The sequence below is a fragment of the Bicyclus anynana genome, chromosome 10, assembly GCF_947172395.1.
Source record: "Bicyclus anynana chromosome 10, ilBicAnyn1.1, whole genome shotgun sequence".
Lineage (NCBI taxonomy): Eukaryota > Metazoa > Arthropoda > Insecta > Lepidoptera > Nymphalidae > Bicyclus > Bicyclus anynana.
In genome coordinates, this window is record NC_069092.1 from 14857806 (window position 1) to 14877677 (window position 19872).

The 19872-nt window shown below is 37.4% G+C and overlaps 2 protein-coding genes and 2 pseudogenes across 2 annotated transcripts; 3 read left to right on the forward strand and 1 right to left on the reverse strand.

The window, feature by feature from the left end:
* Positions 1 to 413: 413 nt before the first annotated feature.
* On the forward strand, positions 414 to 9468 carry LOC112051530 (thioredoxin domain-containing protein 5 homolog). Its single transcript, XM_024090220.2, has 8 exons — positions 414 to 770; positions 1180 to 1316; positions 3413 to 3531; positions 4346 to 4483; positions 5623 to 5778; positions 6876 to 7066; positions 7374 to 7500; positions 8613 to 9468. The coding sequence occupies exons 1-8, from the start codon at positions 619 to 621 to the stop codon at positions 8778 to 8780; spliced, it is 1188 nt and encodes a 395-aa protein (XP_023945988.2). The 5' UTR covers positions 414 to 618; the 3' UTR covers positions 8781 to 9468.
* Positions 9469 to 11551: 2083 nt separating this feature from the next.
* On the forward strand, positions 11552 to 11657 carry LOC128198475 (U2 spliceosomal RNA; annotated as a pseudogene).
* A 1010-nt stretch (positions 11658 to 12667) lies between these two features.
* LOC112051534 (U2 spliceosomal RNA) lies at positions 12668 to 12790 on the forward strand (annotated as a pseudogene).
* A 3738-nt stretch (positions 12791 to 16528) lies between these two features.
* Positions 16529 to 19128, reverse strand: LOC112051522 (peroxisomal catalase 1-like). The gene is made up of 2 exons (XM_024090199.2): positions 19024 to 19128; positions 16529 to 17887 (listed from the first exon to the last, which is right to left on the reverse strand). Exons 1-2 carry the CDS (start codon positions 19126 to 19128, stop codon positions 16529 to 16531), a joined length of 1464 nt encoding a protein of 487 aa, XP_023945967.2.
* Positions 19129 to 19872: the final 744 nt, after the last annotated feature.

Below are 19872 nucleotides of genomic sequence, written 5' to 3' on the forward strand. Positions count from 1 at the left end.
ATTTGGAATTTGAATTATTGTTAAAAAACCGAAATATATTCGTTTTAATTTAACGGTATTTACATCTCTAAAATACAGATAAAAAATATTAAAATGTCATTAATGTGATCATTTTTGACGTTTTGATGTAGATAATCTTTTTATTATAGTGCTGCCAACTTAAAAAAAAGATTTGTTTCGTAATAATTGCTAATTGCTAGGATTACTTCCAGAATTATTTCTAACTCATATTGTTAGAATTATTGAAGTCCATTTTAATAGGTACCATGTGACTTTTGTAAAATGATTTTGTAATAATCATTCAACAATGTAATAAATGTAAATATCCGTAAAAGTATTTTTGTGTCACAGAAAAAATATGGTGCTGTCAGTGTCACTTGTCAGTGAGTTGAGTATGAGTGTCGCTGTCACTGCTGTCAGTGTCAGTGCCAGGCTTGTGGTTGTGACTGTAAGGAGTCGTGCGTGTAATTTAAATAAATAACTTTAAAACGAATTAGATAATTAAATTATATTTTTATTTAATTGTATAGTATAATAATGTGTTTTCGTAATTAAATAATCGTACCTGAGGGAGAATCTTAAACATCATTAATAAAATTTACGTAAACAGTCTCAAAAATGTCTAAAGGCAATTTAGTGATTGCAATTTTCTTATTTTTGCCTTTTTTTGTTACTCCTGAAGAGGGTTCTGTATACGAATATGGACCGGATAATTTTAAGCGACAGATAGCAGATATGGATGGGAATTTTATAATGTTTTATGCTCCATGGTGCGTATTTATCAATTGGTTTAAAAATTTTCATTACCTACAGCAAAGATTACGTGGTATTTGTTTTTTCTATTTGTTCTTTTAAACTTTTACGCACAGATGAGCGCCAGAAGCTTCAGGAGGTCACAAACTTATTTCTGAGCTGAGTACAAGTTTGGAAATCGATCTATTTACCAGTTTAACACTACTGACAAAGTCGCGTCTGTCTGTCTATCTGACTAATATCATCCTGAGATAAATAATAACGGCAACATCTTTAATAACTGTTAACTTCAGGCCAAGTATTGTAACTTTTTGATGCACATACTATGTTGTAATAATGCAAAAAACAAAGGTTTATAATTCATTATATTATGTAATGGATGTCTAGAATCTTTAAGTAGATAACATGAATTTAATTTTATTGTAGGTGTCGTCATTGTACAGAATTTCATCCAATTTGGTCAGAATTGGCAGAACTTGTGAACACAAAAGATTCAAGGTTTGCCATTGCTCAAGTTGACTGCACAAGGCATTCTAAAGTATGTCACGAAAATGATATTACTGGTAATACATATTTCTTAATTATTTTGCTTATAACTCTTTGATTCTATCTTGTAAGCATAGCATCAGTATCAACCCATATTCTGCTCACTGCTGAGCTAGAGTCTCCTCTCACAATGAGAGGGGTTAGGCCAAATAGTCCACCACGCTGGCCCAATGCAGATTGGCAGACTTCACACACAAAGAATTAATGTATCTTCTTCTTCTTCTTCTTTCTTCTGGGCCGTTTCCGCACTTAGCCAAGTGTTTGGCCGTTGTGCGTGGGTCCCTCGGTGTAGGTTCCCGCTGGATTTATTCCATCCAGCCGAGCTCGCTCCAGAAGCTTAGCAGGCCGCCCAGGTCGCCTATAGCCTCATGGAGTGTCGCTGAGGAGCCAATGTAGGTTGCTCGTTGTTCCGTTACGCCTCTGCAACTGAGCATAACGTGTAGCGGTGTCTCGTCCTCCTCCATGCAGGCTCTGCACAGAGGACTGTCGGCCAAACCTAGAATTGAAAGGTGTTTGTTTAGCGGGCAGTGACCTGTTATTAGGCCAACTACTGTTCTCAGTTTGTCTCGTGTGAGGTTCATAAGTTTCTTTGTTATCCTTGGGTCGAGGCCTGGGAGTGCCTCTTTTGTATGTCTACATGTGGTTATGCTGTCCCATAGTTCGGCGTGGGTTCTGATGGTTTGTTTGTGCAACCATGTTTTGTATTCACTGAATGGTATGGGTACTATTGGTTCGGGCCCTACTACCTTCAGTGTCGTGGCGCGACGCGCCAGTTCATCAGCCGAGAATTAATGTATGCAGGTTTCCTCACAATGTTCTTCCTTCACTGTTTCGAGACACGTAATATTTAATTTCTTAAAATGCACATAACTGAAAAGTCAGTAGAGGTGAGTCGTACTCGCTAAAACGCGTACTGAGTGTTACGAGTACGAGTACGCCGAGAGACGCGCTCCAAAGACTAGCTCCACGAGTATTTAGAAGTACGAGCCATTAGGACCTATAGAATAGATACGTACTCCTAAATACTCAGTGGCCAGCGATTTTACGTCTTATTATCTGATACTAAGCGTACATTAATTTCAAACGAGTTTTACGTAGTCATTTGGACTAGTGGTATGTACGCAAGGTACCAAAAAAATTGAATCCTGAGTTCGATCCCGGGTAACAGAAAAATCATTTTTGTCTTTTTATTTTGTTTTTTTCAATTGGTTTCTTCAACTATTTTTGGTTTTTGTAATCCACAAAAAAAAGAAAAAAAATTGCAAACAAAAATATTTCAGTCATTAATTTCAAAATTTCAATTTAATTTTATTATTTAGTTATTTCTTTTAATATTACCTCATGATACTGTCGGGTTACATTAACTTGTTACTTTAGCGGATAAATAATCATACTAAAACAAATAAACATTATGTTTTTAAAATAAGGATTAAAATCAGGGACTCCAAATATTGGAGTATTAAGAGTATTAAGTGTATACTGCGTTAAAAAATCGGTCTTATGTTTGATAAAGTAAAGACAATTTTTCATCGGCAATGGGACGTCACTCACACATTCTTAAACGAACGCGTCCGGGAACGCGTCTCGCGATGTTTTGTCTGTTGGAGTATGAAGTGTTTATTGCGTTGAAAAACCGGTCTTATGTCTAGACAACAAAGTCTATTTTCTTTCGGCATTGATAGAAGTCTCTCACTCACACATTACTAATCGAACGCGTCTCTGAACACGTCCCGTATTGGTTGGACCGTTAGAGTATTTGCGAGTATTGGACTCGCACTCTGTTGACGTCTTGCGCTCCTCGGTACTCGGTACTTCTAAATACGCTTAATACGTGTATAAGTCCCTGCTCCGTACTCGTACGCCATACGTCTTCCAACAAACCTAGTGTTAAGACCTGCTCCAGTATATACGCCTCACCTCTAAAAGTCAGAGGTGCATGCCCCGAACCAGGCAGATTCAAACATACACTCTTCAGAATTGGAGGCAGAGGTCATATCCACTGGGCTATCGGGCTCAGTATCAAGCGTAGCACACGGTTTCTAAATGTGGGGTTCTATGATTCTGTTTTGTTTTGATTTTTTATTATTGATGTTAAAGATGCTTTTTATTACAGGTTACCCAACCCTACTTTACTTCCACAAAAACTCCTTGTCACCTGTTGAGTATAAAGGGACACGGGACTTGCCTTCGCTGACCTTGTTCTTGAGTGAGGCTTTCACCTTAAAAGCCGAGGTAATATTTATGAGATACTTACATAACACCTACAATCTACATAACAAACTAGGCTCAAAATCTATATATTATAATACCTACATAACAAACTAGGCTCAAAATCTATACTATTCTATCAATAAAAAAGTTTTGGTATCTGGGCAAAGATAAATTTTGCCACCCTTTAAGGGTGGCAAAATTTATCTTTGCCCAGAGCAGCAAAATTGCTGGATCGGCCCCTGATCTTTAGACTTATAACTTATCTGTTTGATGAATAAAATTTCCCAACCTGTAAGGTGTTATTTAGACAAAATCGAAAATATGCTTTCTCTCATTGTGATAGGTCAAAAAAAAGAAGATACAGTGATATATTGTAGTGCTCATCAGCCTTTTTTTTTACTTTAGATGTTAGACTGGTATCAAATAATTATAATCCAATCCAATTTAGATTGGACAAATATTATATTTATTGTTTCACTAGTACAGTCAGTTTTTCACAAATCCCGGGGGAACTTTGGATATTTCTAGGATAAAAAATTGATAGATGTGTTAATCCAGAGTAAAATTAATCTATTTCCATTCCAAATTTCAGCCAAATTGCTTCAGTATTCGCAGCGTAAACAAGGAACAAATATACAAACACAAACTTTCGCCTTTATTATATTAGTGTGATTAACTAAGAAAGTATTTTATAATGCACATTTAAAATATTTCATGATAAATTTAAATGTGGTCACTGGGCATTTTTGTATTATGGGCAAAACCTAACTAAAAATGTTTGCAATTCAACCACACTTATAAACTCATTGTCATTAAATCTTCTTTGTTAATGTAGGTGGCGGATACAGAAAAACCTGGCGATGTGAAAATTTATAGTGGCATGGCACATCTCAATGACCAGAATGTAGAGAAGTTTCTATCTACTGGGCAGCATTTTGTAATGTTCTATGCTCCGTGGTGCAAAGTCTCCCAGGTAAATTTTATAAATTTTATAAATATAAATAACAATTATATATAAAACAGTTTTGTTAGTTACATTACTTAATTAAGAATGGCTGGACAGATTTTAATGATCTGACGACATCCAAACAGTAAAGCAACCGGACTCATCACAAGGGGAGATTTTCTATCCCCACCCTTTGGTCTATCACTCTTTCCCCGGCTAATTGGAGAGGAAGTTCTAGTTCAGAATATTGGTCATATTTAAAAGAACTGGCAAATTTAAGAGACGTGCATGTAATGTGCTTGTAACTTATAGGAAACTACTTGGTAAAATTATATTTGAAGAATGAAACAACGAAATAATATAATGTCTCACTAACACAGTAGAAAAGGGGCTGGGCTCATCAAATGTTCAATCCCCACTCTCTGGACTATTGTCTTACCCACTCCAAACACAGTCTTTTTTTCACTAGTCAAGACACAGAATATTGGTCATATTTAAAAGATTTGGCAAATATTCTTTTTTTTAATATTTGATAAGTCAGTTACAGTATAACTGTCCAACCTCGAGTGCATACCAAGAAGCGTGACGTCTTACCTCTAATTCTCATGACCGAAAACTCTCTCCTGCCCCTGTAGCCAAGTGGCACGTCGATTCTCTTTCTACGATCTATTTCTAACGCTTTGAAAACTAGAAAAATGTATGGGAATGAAATTTGCTATAGACAGGTCACGTGTTCAAGATCTGTCATTCCCATATTTTCTAGTTTTCGAAGCGTTTGCGATGGTAGAAAGAGAATCGAAGTGTATCTTGGCTATAGGGGCTGTTCTACTCCCACTTTATTGTCTACTCCATACCACCCTGGTGTAAGACATTTTAATAATCTTAGGACTGAGACAAATTACCTTTGGACTTGTACGACACACAAATGTGTTTTCGGGGGGACACGGTAAACTTACACATCGAATCTTGTGTCATTATACTATGCACAACTATAAATTTCAATCATAATACACACACGTGTAATTTTAACACTATGAAACATCAGTTTGTATAAACAAGTTAGATTGTGATCATATACTCTTGACAGAGGGGTAACATCTAGCGAGGCAGGTCCTATGGTAATTAGTCTGAGCCTTATGATGATGATTTTTTTTATTCACACACAGAGGCTGGCTCCCGTATGGGCTGAACTTGCGGCGCAGTTCTCTCACAACAACTATATACAAATCGGCAAACTCAACTGCTTGGACAATGAGACGACATGCAAGAACTTTGACATCAAACAGTACCCATATTTAGTTTGGATTGTGAACGGCAGAGTAGTAAGTAGAGATTATTTTATGAAATACTTATAAGATAATAATCATATTATAAAAGTCCTTTTATAACATGTTTGTGTTTCTGTAAAAACTACGGAACAAATTTTCACTAAGTGAGGAAGGTTTGGGGATATAATAAGCTCAAGGTTTTGTGTTAAGTCCTTGAAATATGACAAACCAAGATCCAGACAGCACATTTTTTATGTAAGTTAAAATGTTGTCAACCCATGCTCCTACCATAGATAAGTATGGTAGCCAATTATGGAGTTACCGATAGCAGGTTTCAATAGCCCACGTCCTTAATTTTCAAAATATAAAATGTTATTTTTTGATACTTTCACTGGCATGAGGATTCATTCCTACAGTCTTCAGAATCCGTCACCGTAATCCAGCGGTCAAGGGTCGGTGTTTTAAATTATCTATTGACAACAACGTCAAATATATATATTTAAATAAAATAGAATTTACGGAAGATGATGTACTTAAAAAATATAAATAATTGAAGAATGCATTGCAAACTGTAATGACAATTTTTTTTATTGAAATTGATGGTGATTTTAATGTCTGTGCTTCCCACCGTGCTGCCCCTAGGTCCTAGGGGCAGCACGGTGGGAAGCACAGGGTAGGCGAACCAATGGCACGCGTGCCATTGATGGCACGCGACACAATATTTTGGGCACGTCGCCGATCATAAAACATGTGTAAAGTAGGTATTTGACATAAATTATTTGTCATCTAACCTGCAGCAACAGAAGTCACACTAATTTTACAATAATTTAATTTATGCGTGTAATAAAAACATTCCAAAATGTACCTCTTCTGTTTACTTTATTTCATAAAGAGTTTTGATAGTATTTATTATTGTTATTCTCCAAATAATCAGAAAGTCAAAATTATTTGATGGCACGCCAATGACCCCATTAAACAATTTTTAGAAAAAATGGCACGTTGATGCATAAAGGTTCGCCTACCCTGGAGGGTATTTTTTTAAAACCTTTATAGGAAAAAGGCATTGAAAATTTTAATATTCATTTTTATTGTTAGTCTTTTAATGTAATAGAAAAAAGCTTCACAGTAATCTTGTACATTATAATTTACAGATGGGCGTAACAGACGCTGATACTTTAGGCGAGTTGAAACTTTACGTGGAGAAGATGTTGCTGACAGAGAACCACGACCCGGAGAAGTTCATGAAGAAGGAGAAAGTGTTGCCAGTCGCCCGGATATCAGAGGAGACCTTCGAGACCTTCCTGGAGAAGGATATTGTCTATGTTAATTACTTTGCTCCCTGGTAAGTTTATCAAAATCAGATTCATATATATCACTAGCGGACGCCCGCGACTTTTCAAGTCCTATTTCACCATTTTCGGGGTTGAAATATAAAAATTTTTGATATATATTATATTTCGGTATTTTTTTTATGATTTTCACCACTGCGCCACGGAGGCCGTCAATGTGTGTATTTTCTATCTGCCTCTTCCATTGGGTCAGCATGGTGGGCTATTACTCTAACCTCTCATCCTGAGAGGAGACTCGTGCTCAACAGTGAGTCGAATGTGGGTTGCTAATGATGATATTCCAAAATGGCCGCTTCCCAGGTGTGCGCACTGCTTGCAGCTGAAGCCGCTGTGGATCAAGCTGGGCGAGCGGTTCCAGAACGAGAGCCGCGTGCTCATCGCTGACGTGGACTGCGTCAGGTCCAAGACCATCTGCGACGTGGAGAAGGTACACTGCCAATGAAAAATGTGCCTTATTGCTGTAGGTTTAGGTTTAAATTAGCTGACACTGACACCAGGAATGCGGTTTTTGCTAACTGGACTTGGGTACTAACAATGCTATTATACTCTTTGGGAAGTAAGCTGCTGAATGTGTTATAGTGCGCGCGCGATAAATTTGTGCGTGGCCAAAATCGTAACTAATCAAAAGTTCCGTCATCTTGTCGTCTATCTCTATCTATCTCTTGGCGGGTAAAAGAGATCGGTAACGCTGGCAACATAATTGGATTAATTTCATGTAGTACATGGTATAAGGGTCTGAAATATTTATTTATTTATTTATTTATTGATTTTCATCATAACTTAAAACTAGCCTTACAGGTATTTTCATATATCAATATCAATTAATAAAAATTAAGGATTTCTTATGAAACTTAAGTTAAATACCACGTATTTTATCGAATTTTCTAAACGTCAAAAACGCTGTCGTCCCTTTGTGACGTCACTAACACCCTTGATGTACTAAACATCGAACTAATTGATAAATGCTCCATTTGTATGGGATTTATTATACTGACGTCATGAAACAGTTGAAATATATACTGTCATGGCCGACAGGCGTTTTGGCTCGTATTGTCAAAAACATATTTAGAAACTAATATTTTCACATAATCACATCTCAAAAAAAATATATAAAACTTTTTTTTTAGTCTAGTAGAACGATAGTGAACTATTTACTCAGACCAATTATTGTATAGGACCTACCTCGCTAGACATTACTTTTCTGTCAAAGTATATGATCAACGATCTAATGCGATTACAAAAACTGTCCCTATAGAATCGATCTTTAATAGTTGTAATCGTGTTCGTCGGTTAAAGAGCTCCGTAAAATACCTTTTTGTGCAATTGAGTTGTGTAAAAAACGGGCAAAAACCGTACTTTAGTATAATATATATACCAAATCTAAGCTCGTTTTCTTCAGAAAATGACAGACAATTTTGTTCGTGACTATGAGTGCGATACAGGTCCTTAATTGGTCTGAGACTATTTATGACCATTTAAAAAAAGTGTCATCTAGCCTTTTAGTGAATAATCTTAATATAACTTGATTTTTTTTTTCAGATAACTGGTCTCCCAACTTTAATCCTGTACAAAAACAAGAAAATCGTGAACCTCAGCAGCGGCGGCCGATCTCTCGAGAGCCTCATCACGACTGTCAACGAGCATCTGCAGGATCCCAAGGACGATACTGCGAGTGACACGGTGGAAAATACCAAAGACGAACTATGAAATATGTATATAATTGTTATTTATTTATTTTTATTTTTGTAATTGTTGCCCATTGCAAAAACAATTCATTTATTTTGGTATATTTTGTATTTGCTACACTTGCTCTGCATCTATGATGTAGTTGAAAACAATACGAATAACTGTTTGGTTGTTGAAATATGATACCAAAATATAAATTAATTAATTGTTTCAATTATTGGTATAAAAATCAATTTCAGACTGTAACGCCATTTTTGTGAAAATTACTACTAACTCTGCTGGTTTAATTAACACAGGTCTCAATATGTTTTGAGTCTAGAATTTTGGTGGTTTATTTATTTAGTTTTCTGTAAGAACAAGTGACATCCGTCCTACCTGAGGGCCTATTGGCAGTTTGATATTGTTACTATCGCGTTAACGTAAACGCTAACGTCGTTAACGTCTAAGGAATTGAAACAGCGCCATCTAGTGGCACTACTGCACAACTGTTTCAATTCCATATAAATTCGCGTTTACGTCAACGCGATAGTAACAGTATGAAAATATTGAAAACTCCCACTAGGCACACTGTACCTTTTTGGCACTACAATCGCAAACTGTTATATTTAAAATGCCATAATCATCGCCGAACTTAAAGGAATATATTCTTCCAGAATGTTTTTAAAGTGTGCCCCTAAAAGAAGTATAATAAAGAATAATACCAATGATATTTAAATATTTTTTTTAAGTTACCCTCTTCTAAAGCTATCTTTACTAATATTATACAGCTGACAAGTTTGTTTGTTCGTTTGCTTGAACGTGCTAATCTCAGAAACTATTGGTCCGATTTGAAAAATTATTTTATTGTTAGATAGCCCATTTATCGAGGAAAGCTGTAGGATATATATTATCCCCGTACTCCTATGGGAACGGAAACCACGCGGGTGAAACCGCGCGGCGTCAGCTAGTCGTCTATTAACAAAAATGGTATAAACTTGTCAAATCTACACTCAACTCGTGCCCAAATTCAAAACCCCAGCTTTCAACTGAAATTACCACCACTTCGATTACATTGCAGAGGTGTTATTCCGCTATTTTTAACCGACTTCAAAAAGGAGGAGGTTCAATTCGGTCGGTATTTTTTTTTTTTTTTTTTTTTATGTATGTACACCGATTACTCAAAGACGCCTGGACCGATTTCAAAAATTCTTTTTTTGTTTGAAACGGTATAGTCCCCATTTGGTCCCATTGCCATCATGTCAAGATCTGATGATGGGATCCTGGAGAAATTGAGGGGAACTTTCAAAAATTATATGGAAGTCTAGTGTGTTCGTAAACTTTTCCATTTAGTATTTTTAAGCGCTACAATTTCATGAAGGTTTAAAATCGATCTGATGATGGAGCCAAAAAACTGACGAGGGAACTCCTCGGCGAGTTACAGCAGTTACCTTGTGTTTGGGCTTGATTAATTTGTATTAATGAGAACTTTCCACATAGATAGGTTGTGACTGTCATTTAGGGGTTTGGTGATGAAGACCAAGGACAATTAAGGGAACTCCTTAACAGTTTACAGTAACTACCTGGGCTTGATTAATGCGTATTTCTGAGAACTTTCTACCAAGATGGGTTGTGACTGTCATTAGGGGTCTGATTTATTCGTTTGAGATGAAATTTTACACTAAAAATGGAAAAATAATAAAAATTTTAATAAAAAAAATATAACCGACTTCAAAACCTAAAAACCCACTAAACTAAAAAGCGAAAAATAACATCATAATATGTTCTACCTGCTGATCAGTATGAAGTCGGTGCTTAGCCGGTGTTGTCTTTTAAGCCATTTCTGACAGGACCACATGAAACAACACTGTCTGCAAAATCTAAATCTATAACATGGCTTAAATTAATACATCACTGGCTTAGCACCGCCTTCATACTGATCAGCAGGTAGAACATATTATGATGTTATTTTTCGCTTTTTAGTTTAGTGGGTTTTTAGGTTTTGAAGTCGGTTATATTTTTTTTATTAAAATTTTATACCTACTCGTCGATGAAATATTCGCCTATAACAAGTTTAATTCGAATTTGAATTTTATTTCTATGGGATGCCAAAATTAAAATGTCACTAACAACGAAGTTACCATGGTCATAGCGCTGTAACTTTACAGAATACGGGGACTGATTGCGTTGATATGGACGATCTAAACAATAACTCGTGGAAACTGTCCATAAGGTCGAGTCTTAAGGTTTGCACAGCAATCGTCTGTAAACATAGCAACACTTTGCAGGGAATACAAGGACTATGTCCTAAAGTGCCGTCCTGTGTCTACCTGAAGCGTAGGTATTAAGCCTCGTGTTCCTATAATTATACCGGCAACCTTGCCCTTCAGACCGGATTAAAGCAGGCACTCTGCCGGATGAATTTGTCACGAAAAGCTCAACTACTACTTAAACCATGTAATACCTAAAGTGTTGCACATTATCAATAGATTCATCGATACTTGTTAGAGCCTTCAGAGATATAATCAAGATCTTTTGTCTATGGTATCTATGATCAAGATAATAATCCTTGGATAAATACCTCCCAAGGATTAAAACTAAACGTGTGTAAAGCCCCCTCTACACTTCAACAGATGTGTCAGCTGACGTTGATACTCATAGGATGCATCAGCATTTTTTAAAAAAAAAACGCTGCGCGTTACTAAGTTTCGTATCTCCTACACAGATGGTGCTAGTAGAGAGAACATTAAATATTATATCGCGCTAGGGAGATTCTTTTGTGCGGAATGACGTTCGGTTTTTGCTTCACATTCGGTATCGCTTCTCGGCCTTTTGGCTAAGATCAAAGTGTAGTATCTGTTCTTTTCAGCTTAATATCTGAAAGTTCCCGCAATGCGGGACTAGAGGTGAGTCGTACTCGCTAAAACGCGTACTGAGTGTTACGAGTACGAGTACGCCGAGAGACGCGCTCCAAAGACTAGCTCCACGAGTATTTAGAAGTACGAGCCATTAGGACCTATAGAATAGATACGTACTCCTAAATACTCAGTGGCCAGCGATTTTACGTCATATTATCTGATACTAAGCGTACATTAATTTCAAGCGAGTTCTACGTAGTCATTTGGACTAGTGGTATGAACGCAAGGTACAAAAAATTGAATCCTGAGTTCGATCCCGGGTAACAGAAAATCATTTTTGTCTTTTTATTTTGTTTTTTTTCAATTGGTTTCTTCAACTATTTTTGGTTTTTGTAATCCACAAAATAAAGAAAAAAATTTGCAAACAAAAATATTTCAGTCATTAATTTCAAAATTTCAATTTAATTTTATTATTTAGTTATTTCTTTTAATATTACCTCATGATACTGTCGGGTTACATTAACTTGTTACTTTAGCGGATAAATAATCATACTAAAACAAATAAACATTATGTTTTTAAAATAAGGATTAAAATCAGGGACTCCAAATATTGGAGTATTAAGAGTATTAAGTGTATACTGCGTTAAAAAATCGGTCTTATGTTTGATAAAGTAAAGACAATTTTTCATCGGCAATGGGACGTCACTCACACATTCTTAAACGAACGCGTCCGGGAACGCGTCTCGCGATGTTTTGTCTGTTGGAGTATGAAGTGTTTATTGCGTTGAAAAACCGGTCTTATGTCTAGACAACAAAGTCTATTTTCTTTCGGCATTGATAGAAGTCTCTCACTCACACATTACTAATCGAACGCGTCTCTGAACACGTCCCGTATTGGTTGGACCGTTAGAGTATTTGCGAGTATTGGACTCGCACTCTGTTGACGTCTTGCGCTCCTCGGTACTCGGTACTTCTAAATACGCTTAATACGTGTATAAGTCCCTGCTCCGTACTCGTACGCCATACGTCTTCCAACAAACCTAGTGTTAAGACCTGCTCCAGTATATACGCCTCACCTCTATGCGGGACCAGTATATTAAACTGATTTTTGTAAACTGACGGGATGTTCGGGGCTCGCTCCACTCCCGTCACGGGTCGGCCCGGCATTGCAGTGCCGCCGGGAACGGCCCACAGATATTATGAAACACCTCTAACTCTAACTTCTCTAAGGCTTAAACCTCAAAAAACTCCCAGTTTCCTTTCCTTCCCACCTGTTATTGTATGTAAGGAAGAAATTACTCGCTTCAATTCAAGTTCAATTTGCTCATTGCTGTAATCGGAAATTTAAAAAATAACCGCAACCGGCCAAGTGTAGTAGAATAGTAGATTAATTTAAATTTAGCACTTTAATCTTCTGATACCCCACACTATGGGATTGAAGATACAAAATTTCATCCTTCCTGTGCATATACGGAAGGAACCCCAAAAAAATTCTCTTATAAGCTTAATATTTTACAAACGGATCACTAAATCCGAAAAAATTATCTATACTAATATTATAAAGCTGAAGATTTTGTTTGTTTGTTTGATTGAACGCGCTAATCTCAGGAACTACCTTTACCTTACCTTACCTACCTACCTTTCAAAGACCTATCGCAATCGGTAATAACACTATATCTTCATTGCATTTGAGAATGAGGCGAAAAAGATGAGATCAAAAAAAATCAAAATCAAAAATCATTTATTTCAAGTAGGCTCAGTTTACAAGCACTTTTGACACGTCAGTTGACTATTTGTAAAGATTCTACTACCGGTTCGGAAGGCAGGTCCCGCTGAGAAGATACCGGCAAGAAACTCAACAGTTGCTCTTTTGACTGGGACTACTCCGTCGCCATTGTTCGATCTTTTGTCTATTTCTCTTCAAGAGTCATGATATGTCTATTGTCTACAAACTACGGTAGAAACAACCATCAGGTTCAGGCTCTTAGACCAAGTTATTGGGATCTTTCACGAATACGCCGAACGGCATGATCCACACGTATCATAAAAATAATACCATCTAGTTATGAAAAATACATCCTTACGCGGACTTGTTTTCAACTAGACGCCGCTTGGGATCATATCACTGACAAGATTATTTCAATGATGCCTGAAGTAAACAAAATCATTTCAACAGTCGGGTGATCAAAATTATTGTAAAAAAAAAGTATGAGTCGGACTCGCCGAGGGTTCCGTAGGAACGTAGGATCATTATAAATAGTTCAGGAATCGAATCACGGCACTAATTTCAGTCCCTCTGTTTTTTAAGATTTGTGTAGGTATATGGTAAACGTACATTTTTGTGATATCTTGTGGTCTATAACGACGTTACTATATACTGTTCTAGTTCAATGGGACCCTGTGAGAGTTTTTATTTCATTGAGAGTGTCGATATATGCGATTATTGCTGAATAAAAGGCCGAATCTTGTTTTCACAACTTCATGTTACTGTAGATTTGAATAATTTCAACTGATACTACGTATTACCGAAAAAAAGGTTCTTGACAGACTGACAACGAAAAAGTGATCTTATATGATTACCGTTTTTCCTTTTGAGGTACGGAATATTAACAATGTAAAGAAAAGCATTAAAAAGACGATTGGTTACTTGGTTACTTATTAAGACTTGACTCTGAGACTCACTGAGTTGTTATTGAGTGTTGCTGTGGGCTACATGTGGGAAGGAACCGTAGCAGAATCACCAAGGGAGAACCCAAATTCTATTAAAAAATGGGAGGAATGGAATGTATGTTGTGAGACGCCGGATTTTTTAGAATGATTGAGATTAGTGATGCCTCCACATCTAGGTGACGTAAGAGTGGGTGGTTAGATACTTGCGGTGTCTAGTTAAATTTCAATCCGTGAATTAAAAATTTTCCTACCTTTTTAAGTAAATCGATAGTCGAATTTACTCAGCTGTATTGGTTTTTGTCTTATTTAAACAGCAACTGTGTTGCAAATTTGCATACAATTCTAAAGAATAAGTTATTGCGAATGCAAAAGATGACCTTGCTTCGTCTCGTCTTGATCTCTTTCATTATTATTAATTGTAATTACATATTTGTTTTTGGTGCACCTATGCTTGTAGGTACATATTATCTATTACCTACATATTATCTGTACTTTAATTGTCAAAATAAGATTTTTTTTCGGGGAACTAAACTCTGTTTTGCTTTAAATATAGTGGTAGACTTAGGGGCGTATCTACCGCCGTATTATAAGGGTCCCCCTGGCCTCTTACGTGCGAAATTAAACCCGACACGGACTTGGCCAGTTTTTTTCATTTTATTTTTTTCTTTTATGAGATACCCGACTTACTGGGGGATAAGACGGGTTATGTGGGACTTAGGAGTACCACAATAACCCGCCACCCTCAACGCATTTTGGAAAACTCCGAGGCTTCACTTAAACTCGCCGGTGCCTCCGTTGCACTGCACCTCTAGTGCTCGTCTAAGAGTAAGAATATTTCTCTTTTTTTATATTTTTTTTTATTATAGAATAGATTTATTATTATTCATAATTCAAAAAATTAAATAAAGATATTGAAGCGGTCTTCAATCTGGAGTAGTTTATTTTGATAAGAAATAATACCAAGATACAAATAAAGAGCCTATTCAAACGGCGGCATTTCCATTACTTTTAAAATAAAAGAACATTTTTTGTGTCATGACTATAATAATTAGACATATGCTGTCGCGACATTTTCTTTAGGAAATGATAACTGCAAAGTTGTAGTACATTATTTTATGCTAGCATCAATAGTTTTTGCAGCGCACGCGGTGTAAACAATATTTTAAGTATTTTTTGTACACCTTGGGTTACAATATTGAAGTTTTAGGATCCCTAATTTTTTGAAAATATAATATAGCGCTCTGGGATAGTGTAGTTTCCCAACAGTGAAAGATTTTTCACCTAGACCTTTTTAATCCAGCCCTTGCAGTCGTATCGCTGTAAAAATGGAGTAACTTCTCCCGTTTTCCCAACATTTCCCTTCCCAGCTTTGCTCCTATTGATCGTAGTGTGATGAGAAGTATACTATAACCTGACCAGGAATATAAAGAATAATTGTACAAAGTTTCATTAAAATCCGTCGAGTAGCTTTTGTTTCTATAACGAACATACAGACAGACAGACAAAAGTTTTATTGATTGCATTTTTGGCATAAGTATCGATCACTAATCACTCCCTGATAGTTATTATTACTTTGTATTAATAATATAATTACTTTGGAAATATATTTCATGTACAGAATTGACCTCTCTACAGATTTATTTTAAGTATAGATTAGAGGACGACAGCGGCTTAGTCCTTTGATAATAATAAAGGTATACATACCTACTAATAAGCAGAACAATTTCTACATGAGTTTTGCCTCCTTTTTGATGACACATTTCAAATATTGACAAATAATTTAATTGAACACGAAAACATTAAAATAATTTCATTTACAAAATGCCTCCTATTTTCCAATCCTTTTGTGAAGTCGGTATAAAAACAGGTGTCGTTAAGAAGACGACTGTTTCATTGAGATGATGGAATTAATTTTTCAATGATCAAACAAAAAATACATTGAATTATAATACACTTTATTAATATATTTTTGCAACAATTAACACCAAATAACAGAGGTAACATTTTATAACAATTTCATAGTTCTGTTATACATAAGTAGAAAAATAGGAATTTTATAAGTAGACAAATTATGAAATTTATCTCAATACAATTTTAGTTGGTATTCTATATATGATTTTACAAGGCTTGAAACATTTTTATTCGTCTCAAACATTAAATACGTTACTCGTACTTGTTGTTCATAGATTAATAATAATATTAATTGTCATCTGTTAATTATTTTGAAGAGCATGTGTTTGGTTGACGTATTACATTTATTCAACCTTAGCGGGTCATTGTGGAATTGAACCTTTCTGCTAAAGTGCCACCCAAATCGGGGTGGATAGCTTCGAAGAGTTCTATCATGCCATTCCGGACCGATGGACTAGCGGGTGTCAGCAAACCTATCAGAGAGCCGTGCAAACGAGTTTTTTCACCCTCAGACATGTTTTCGTATGTATCTCTCGCCTGATCAAAGTTGGATATATCTTCGGGTACGACCTTAAGTAAACCTTTCTGTTGCGGTTTCCAGCTAACGGGTTCGGAGTTTACTGAATCAGGATTGACATTGCGACCTTGGAAAGGGCAGTTGACGGGTATCTCCTTGACGTGTGGCCCCAAGCGGTAGAGGTGAGCGTCGTTGTAGGAGAAACGACGCGCTTGGAACACTCTGTCAGGTCCTCCGTTTATACCATCTACCAAATTCCCCGGACAGAAAGCCAACTGTTCCACTTCTGCGAAGACATTTTTAGGATTCCTATTGAGGACCATTTTGCCTACAGGATATAGGGGGAACTCATCTTCGGGAAGCTTACGAGTAACGTCAAACAAGCGGAATCCCAACCTCTTCGCGTCCTCCTCAGTCGCGATCTGCACGTAGCACGTCCAGTTAGGGAAGTCTCCTTTTTTAATGGAATCGTGCAAATCTCTCGTATAATAATCCGGGTCTGCCAAATTGATCTCAGCAATTTCCGCATCCGTCAGGAATTGATGGCCCTCATCTGGCAGGCAATGGAATCTGATGAAACTGGTATCGCCATAGGCATTTTCAACTTGCATTGTGTGGATGTTGTGGTGAGATATATGCCGATACGATTTAGGAATACCACGATCACCAAACATATCTATAAGCATGTTCAGTGACTCGGGGACTTGAAGGATTGTGTCCAACAACTTCAACGGGTTATGGATGTAAACAGCCGGATCTCTTCTCAGTGAGTGCGCGAATTTGACGAATTGTGTTGGTTCCCTCGAGAAAAACTTGTCTAAATTAAGTCCAGGGAAATCGAGAATGCCATCTTCTGTGTAAAACTTGATGGCGAACCCTCGAACTCCTCGCGCTAATTCTGAGGCGCCCCGTTCCGCGGTCGCTGGTGAGATTCTCACCGCGACCGGCGTTCTCTTGCCGATTTCGTTGAACAGTTTCGCTCTGCAGACATCAGATATGTCATGAGTGACTTCGAAATAACCGAACGCTCCAGTTCCCTTTGGATGCACAGTGCGGTCGATAGGTCTTTCCCGTACTTGATTCGTCATAACGTCCATGAAGAAATGGTTATGTATGAGAGGCATGTTGAGCGTGGTGGTGGCGTGCTCGATCGAAACAGGCGCGCCGCTGCTGATGCTCATCACACCTTCAGGACTCTGAAAGATAAATAGAAATGCGTTTATTTCTATACTAGCGGACTCCCGCGACTTCGTCCGCCTGAAAATCATTCTAAACTTTCAGGTCCTATTTCACCACTTTAGGGATTGAATTTAAAAAATTTTTGAATCACATTATATTTCGTATTATTTTTATGATTAATAAACTTAAAACGGAAACTCTAAAAATGAAACACTTTCCATACAAACTTTCAACCCCTATTTCACCCCCTTTTTATTTTATTTTTGCAATAAAAAGTATTCTATAACCTTCACTTCTCTTCTTCATAGCAAGTCAACTGCATGTGTTTAGCCTTTGGTCTTTTAATCTCTAGGGGGAGCAGTTACCTGACCTTTGCATCATCTTTTAATTGGATCATCATTATCAACCCATATTCGGCTCATTGCTGAGCTCGAGTATCCTCTCAGAATGAGAGGGGTTAGGCCATTAATCCATCACGCTGGCCCAATGCGGATTGGCAGACTTCACACACGCAGAAAATTAAGAAAATTCTCCGGTGTGCAGGTTTCCTCACGATGTTTTCCCTTCACCGTTTGAGACACGTGATATTTAAATTCTTAAAATGCACACAACTGAAAAGTTAGAGGTGCCTGCCCCGGACCGGATTCGTACCCACACCCTCCGGAATCGGAGGCAGAGGTCATATCCACTCGACTATCACGGCTTGAATTGCAGGATACTGATGAATTGACACCTAATGGTAAGTGATGATGCAATCTAAGTTGGAAGTTACTAACTTGTTCGGTGGAGGATGAAAATCTGCTCTTTCGGTTTTTACACAACATCGTACCGGAACGCTAAATCGCTTGGCGGTACGTCTTGACCGGTAGGGTGGTAATTAGCCACGGCCTCCTACCAGCCAGACCTGGACTAATTAGGAAAACATTAATCAGCCCAGCCGGGGATCGAACCCAGGACATCCGTCTTGCCTACCACTGCGCCACGGAGGTCGTCGAAATCTACTACTAACGGCCAGTTTCTTCATCGCAAGTAACAGTCAAAGTAACGTCATAATTCACTGAAAAATAAAGTCTTCTTTACAACTTACTACTTTTACTGTTACTTTAGCTTTACACGAAGAAACAGGCTGTAAAAGGTTGATTAAAAAGCTTACCTTCTTTCTGATCTCACATAGCAGAGCTTGGTCTACAGCCGGGTGATATGGTGTCTCTTCTCCCACGACCACAGACAATGCTAGCAGTATCCAAAAAGCCAACATTGTGCTAACAAATACTTCCTCAGAACCGGTAGACGCTGTGTTGGTCCCTCAATAGTCGGTACTTCAGTTGACTCTGTAAGCTTATATACAGCAGAGCTACTGGTACTTTACCGGTATAGTCACTTGCTCAAATATTAGTTGTTTTAAATTTAAATATTAAATATCTATACTAATATTATAAAGCTGAAGAGTTTGTTTGTTTGTTTGTTTGTTTGTTTGAACGCGCTAATCTCAGGAACTACTGGTCCGATTTGAAAAATTCTTTCAGTGTTAGATAGCCCATTTATTGAGGAAGGCTATAGGCTATATATTATCCCCGTATTCCTACCGGGTGAAACCGCGCGGCGTCATCTAGTCGTCTAATATATTGAAAATCTCGTGTCACGGTGTTTGTGGTCGCACTCCTCCGAAACGGCTCGACGAATTACAGTTTATATTAATTAACTTTTTTTTTTTTAATTTTTTACAAGTTAGCCCTTGACTACAATCTCACCTGATGGTAAGTAATGATGCAATCTAAGATAGAAGCGGGCTAACTTATTAGGAGGAGGATGAAAATCCACACTCCTTTCGGTTTCTACACGGCATCGTACCGGAACGCTAATTGACTTGGCTAGTCACGGCCTCCCACCAGCCAGACCTGGACCAATTACGAAAACCTCAATCAACCCAGCCGGGGATCGAACCCAGGACCTCCGTCTTGTAAATCCACCGCGCATACCACTGCGCCACGGAGGTCATCAA

Coding starts and splice junctions, on each gene's coding strand:
- LOC112051530 (XM_024090220.2), top strand. CDS start 619: ATGTCTAAAGGCAATTTAGTGATTGCAATTTTCTTATTTTTGCCTTTT. Junction 5,779..6,875: donor GGATTGTGAACGGCAGAGTA/GTAAGTAGAGAT, acceptor TATAATTTACAG/ATGGGCGTAACAGACGCTGA. Junction 7,067..7,373: donor GTTAATTACTTTGCTCCCTG/GTAAGTTTATCA, acceptor GCCGCTTCCCAG/GTGTGCGCACTGCTTGCAGC.
- LOC112051522 (XM_024090199.2), bottom strand. CDS start 19,128: ATGTTGGCTTTTTGGATACTGCTAGCATTGTCTGTGGTCGTGGGAGAA. Junction 17,888..19,023: donor TATGTGAGATCAGAAAGAAG/GTAAGCTTTTTA, acceptor TTTATCTTTCAG/AGTCCTGAAGGTGTGATGAG.